Source organism: Schistocerca serialis, chromosome 2, assembly GCF_023864345.2.
Source record: "Schistocerca serialis cubense isolate TAMUIC-IGC-003099 chromosome 2, iqSchSeri2.2, whole genome shotgun sequence".
In the NCBI taxonomy this organism is placed as follows: Eukaryota; Metazoa; Arthropoda; class Insecta; order Orthoptera; family Acrididae; genus Schistocerca; species Schistocerca serialis.
The window spans coordinates 455,121,166-455,127,165 of NC_064639.1; the positions used below are offsets into that span (position 1 = coordinate 455,121,166).

Here is a 6,000-nt window from a genome sequence, read left to right on the forward strand (position 1 = left end):
CTACTCTATCCTGTGAAAGTTTCTTCATCTCCCAGTACCTACTGCAACCTACATCCTTCTGAATCTGTTTAGTGTATTCATCTCTTGGTCTCCCTTTATGATTTTTACCCTCCACGCTGCCCTCCAATACTAAATTGGTTATCCCTTGATGCCTCAGAATATGCCTTACCAACTGATCCCTTCTTCTAGTCAAGTTGTGCCACAAGATCCTCTTCTCCCCAATTCTATTCAATACCTCCTAGTTAGTTATGCGATCTACCCATCTAATCTTCAGCATTCTTCTGTAGCGCCACATTTTGAAAGCTTCTATTCTCTTCTTGTCTAAACTATTTATCGTCCATGTTTCACTTCCATACATGGCTAAACTAGATACAAATACTTTTAGAAACGATTTCCCGACACTTAAATCAATACTCGATGTTAACAAATTTCTCTTCTTCAGAAATGCTTTCCTTCCCATTGCCAGTCTACATTTTACATCCTCTCTACTTTGACCATCATCAGTTATTTTGCTCCCCAAATAGCAAAACTCATTTACTACTTTAAGCGTCTCATTTCCTAATCTAATACTCTCAGCATCTCCCAATTTAATTCGACTACATTCCATTATCCTCATTTTGCTTTTGTTGATGTTCATCTAATATCCTCCTTTCAAGACACTGTCCATTCCGTTCAGCTGCTCTTCCAGGTCCTTCGCTGTCTCTGACAGAATTACAATGTCATCAGCGAACCTCAAAGTTTTCATTTCTTCTCCATGGATTTTAATACCTACTCTGAATTTTTCTTTTGTTTCCTTTACTGCTTGTTCAATATACAGATTGAATAACATCGGGGATAGGTTACAACCCTGTCTCACTCCCTTCCCAACCACTGCTTCCCTTTCATGCCCCTCGACTCTTATAACTGCCATCTGGATTCTGTACAAATTGTAAATAGCCTTTCGCTCCCTGTATTTTACCCCCGCCACCTTCAGAATTTGAAAGAGAGTATTCCAATCAACATTGTCAAAAGCTTTCTCTAAGTCTACAAATGCTAGAAACGTAGGTTTGCCTTTCCTTAATCTATTTTCTAAGATAAGTCGTAGGGTCAGTATTGCCTCACGTGTTCCAAAATTTCTACGAAATCCAAACTGATCTTCCCCAAGGTCGTCTTCTACCAGTTTTTCCATTCGTCTGTACAGAATTCGTGTTAGTATTTTGCAGCTGTGGTTTATTAAACTGCTAGTTTGATGAATTTCACATCTATCAACAACTGATTTCTTTGGGATTGGAATTATTATGTTCTTCTTGATCATAATAAATGTCATTCATACTTTCAGGTTCTTACAGATCTATATATCTTCATAAAGTATGTTACAAATAGAAGTCAAATGAGAATGACATGTATATTTCTTTTATTATTTGTAATGGTCATAAAGTTCACCTCCCATCATACACGTTATGGGAAAAGCATTGGTATTGCTACAATTGTGATAAAGGATATTTTCATGTTCTGTACCCTACCTATGCATCAGCACCTATTTAATACGTATCTTATTAATGAAAATTACTAACAATTAAGGAAATTTGGTTTCTTTTTAAGTTTGTTTGTGGTGGGCATAATGTATGGACTCCCCTTTGGTAGCACAAGTTATGGAAAATATGTTGATATTGCTACAGTTAATATAGCAAGTTATCTAGATACAACAGAATGATTTAATACAGCAAGTGGCTTGGCTTAATTTGATTTGCGAAGTATCAAGTTTATTATTGTGGCCTAGTGTCAAAACAAACCTGAACACAATATACACGAAATTCACGAAGTGTCTAATGTGTGGTTACAAGCAATTATTACATTTCTTAAACGTATAACAAAAAATAAGTCTATTGTTCCATAGAGATCATGGTAACACACGTGCCTACTGCACTTCAAGCCATCCATGCGTGAAAGGTATTAATTCCTTCACTGTGAATAGGAAACATAGCCAACACTGGAGGCAAAGTGCAGTTAAAGCCTGCCTCAGTAAAAACAGCTAATTTTTGGTGTAACAGGAAAACCTGCACTCCTCGGAACAGTCCCAATAATTTACTCGCAACATAGCGTAAAACTTACTTTCTATTTCGCGCAAGTTATTCTCCAACGCTTCCAATATACTATGAAATACATTTTCTTCGGCCATATCAGTGCAATTCAGCGTCAAAAACTGAATCCAAACATAAACACAACTTAACCTATATCTCAACTTCGTTGATAACCCACAACAGAACAATTGAAGGATGACAAAAGTTGTCGATAGCCAAACGTTGGAACAATGTCGCCAACTTTGTTACACGTAATTCGGCTACGAGTGCATATTTCTCGAACTAAATACATTCCATTCCAAAGAAATTCGTTACATATCGGAGTTAGCCAATGACGATAGTGGTTACTATCAGCCAATGAAAAAAATTAATTATATAATACAAGCGGCTGGCTGTGTACCCTGTTTTCGCTCAAACGGTTTATTTACTGACGGGTCAAATGTGTATCGTTCTGCGATGTTTGTGGGAAGAGTTTTGTATGAAGGCATAACTAATGAAAACATGTGCATTTTCCACGGCATCAGCGAGGCTGAGAAAAAAAAAGTCACACTTTTGGCTGCTCTCGGCACACGTACATGAAAACGCACAGGCCTACAGAAGGACAGGGGTTATTTCACCTCAAGTGGTCATAGGCTTCCCGCTCCTTCAGGTTCAATTTTCCTGAAATTTGCTGTGGATGTAGACCTATCCTAAAAATGAATTTGTGCAAAATTTTAAATCACGAGCTTATGTATAGGAAAAACAGCGAAATTCTATTGGGATGGAATTTCGACGAATGTGCATGAAAACGAACAAACACCAATGTCTGAAGCCGATTTATTACAAGACAGAAGCAAGTGGGAAACTATTAATTTCAGGTCCTGGATTATTTCGGGCTATGAATCAGAACAATAGTTTGACAGAATGTAAAGCATTTTGTGAGCCAGTATAATACATTAAGATGACTCAAGAAACCTGCAGAGAAAAATGCACATATTTTTGACGTCCTTTGCAGTCAGGTATATCAGGAAGAAATAATGCAAATAATCTACAGCATGGCTCATTTGTTGACAATGCCTCTTAGCATATCTCCCTGCTTAGTCAATTATTTTCAACTATACTCAATCACAAACGTGGTATAGAATTTAAAATTACAGTAAGTGAGCCAAGTTAAAATGCAAGTGTTGCAAAAGGTTCATTTCAGAAATTCTTCTTTCTTGTACCATTGTAAGGAAGACAATTTCCTGCACTAGTAACATCCTGTTGAATTTTAGAGTCAGTTCAGCAAAGGGACCAAATGTGAGGTTGAGCTTCAATAAAAGTCAAGTGTAGTATGTTATGACAGCAATACATTATGGGATGCTGAAAACATACGTTTAAGACAAGCAAGAATGACAACTGATAGATTAATGCTGATGTTCCAACTAGCCATGAAAATCATGGAAATTTCATGACTCAACCAGTTCAAAAACAATAGTTGAGTCAGTTTCTGTGCCTATCAGGCTTTTTTCAAGCCATCTTCGTTGGTTTCTTCATGAGATTCCAAAGCCTCAGTTGGGTTTCTTGCTGTGATTCCCAAGTTGTGTTTTCTGGTTTCTTCATCAAGGTTTCAGTGTGTCAGCTGGATCTCTAGCCTTGGTCCCCAAGCCCTGTTTGCTGATTTCTTCATTGAGGTTCCAAAGCCTCAGTTGGGTTTCCTGCCTTGGTCTCCAACCCGTGTTTTTTGGTTTCTTCATCGAGGTTCCAAGGCCCCTGCTAGATTTCTTGTCAAGGTCCCCAACTTGATACTAAGGTCTCTTCATGTTGGTTCACAAGCTGGTGCTATTTAAACTTACTGCTATATCAAATTAAATTATTCTCCAATACTGTTCAATATGGCTTCTGGGAAATTATACTGACATCCTCTTGTACTTACTGAAAGTGCTCCAATATTCATGATGATGTGCTGGTCAGGGATCTAACATTTAGCTTCTCTTTCAGGGCAACAGAATGAACAAGCTGGACCGAAAGGGTGCATGAATTTGATCAAGACATCATCTCTTCGGTATCAACTTCACATGGAGAATTACTGCGAACATGTTCCATTTATTGTTGACCCCAATTATAGTCCTACTCATAGAATCAAGATGGTGGCGAGTGTAAAAGTAAATCGTGCTTCTTCGTGGAAAAAGTAAATTTCGGTGGTTAAAAACAAAACGTGTGTAAATTGTAAGGACGAAATTTCAAGGCTTAATGAACGTATTTACAATTTATAATCGGTGCTTTAAAAACGGACGTGAAGAAGCTTCAATCCAGAATATGTGAGACACTGATGAACAAAGAAGATTCGTCATCGGGGAATAAATGGAAAACGGAAGAAAACTATTCCCAGGAATTGTAATCTCAAAATAACACTGAAACTTCCATGTGAAAAACAGTGAAACCATAGTGCTTAAAAACAATCATAAGTGCATAAAAACCTTATTGTGCAAACTGCTGAAGATTCATTGAACACAACAGTTGCAGCCGCAAAGTCTGGAAATGAATCGCATAAAGTAAACAGACCATTGCTAATTGATCCCCCTAACGTGAGAATTGGAAAACGCGAGAAGATCTGTGTATTAGGGGATAGTCACGCCCAGGAAATTTCCGCAGTGTTAATGGATAAATACAACTTCAGGGCATCTGGATTCGTGAAGCTTGTGGCCTTATTACGACAACTAACAACCCTAACAAAATCTAATGAAGTAACTAGCTTGACTAAGGATGATTTTGCGGTTTTGATCGGAGGAGCTAGTGAAGTTTATAGAAATGAATCATACCAGGTTATCACAGAACTGAGAAATTGTCTAAATAATTTAACTCATACATATGTTCTCTTTGTGAATGTCCCACAGCGCCATGACTTACTGAGTTGGTCATGCGTAAACCGCGAAATTAGTGTCGCTAACAAGAGCTTAGCGGAAACATGTACTCATTTCCATAATGCTGATGTCATAGACACCAACACTTAGGGCAAAGGTTCTATACAGCTCACGGCCTTCATTTAAATGCATCAGGAAAAGAGGTTCTCGCTGATAAAATATGTACTAGTATCTCGCCTGGCAATAGAGGAACCAGGACAAGTAGCAATCTAAGGCAAATTACAAGCTGTTTTTGGCGAGCAGCAAACAGTAAAGCCCCCAATAAGTTGCAAATTACGAAGTGGTTTAAACACAGTAGGCCAGAAATCAAGTAGTAAAACAGCCTCGATTTACGAAATGGTTCAAGTGAAAAAGGACAGTGGTGAATGAAGCACAAATCTTGCAAGCTCCAAAATTAACTTCACCATTTGATCGTCACCTAGAAGCCGAAGCCATACTCAACAAACACACAAAGAATTTTTTAGGCCTAACGTCAGAAGAAAAAGAAGCAGCAGTACCACCAACACCACCACCACCAACGATGAGAGCGGCCACTGAACTTCCAACAACAGTAGCAGCTGTTCAACTCTGCCTGAGGAGGAGCCAATGGCTAGGTACAGCTGCTTCAAAAAATGGTTCAAATGGCTCTGAGCACTATGGGACTTAACATCTGTGGTCATCAGTCCCCTAGAACATAGAACTACTTAAAGCTAACTAACCTAAGGACATCACACACATCCACGCCCGAGGCAGGATTCGAACCTGCGACCGTAGCAGTCGCGCGGTTCCGGACTGCGTGCCTAGATACAGCTGCTTCATTTAGTGATGATTTTTTATGGCACCAAATGAAGAAAAGGAAGAGATTTTGACAAAATCAGCAACAAAGCAGCACTTCACCATGTATTGACAAAATAACAGATACTTGCAAAACTTGCAAGATAATGAGTCAAAACATTCAATGTCTCAAGAATAAAGTGTTAGAAATAGAAGTCACCATAAACAACTTTTTAGATATCTCTTGTGTTTGTCTATCAGAACATTGGTGCAGGGTCTGTGAAATAAGTCTTATAAATATAAGC

General features: G+C 38.4%; 1 protein-coding gene across 1 annotated transcript in view; it reads right to left on the reverse strand.

Moving 5' to 3' along the window:
- LOC126457342 (cyclin-D1-binding protein 1 homolog) overlaps window positions 1-2,258 on the reverse strand; it is a 93,045-nt gene extending 90,787 nt beyond the window's left edge. The window contains exon 1 of the mRNA XM_050093561.1: window positions 2,092-2,258. Within this exon, the coding sequence (XP_049949518.1) occupies window positions 2,092-2,158 (67 nt within the window). The 5' untranslated portion in view covers window positions 2,159-2,258. The remainder of the gene's footprint in view (window positions 1-2,091) is intronic.
- Window positions 2,259-6,000: the final 3,742 nt, after the last annotated feature.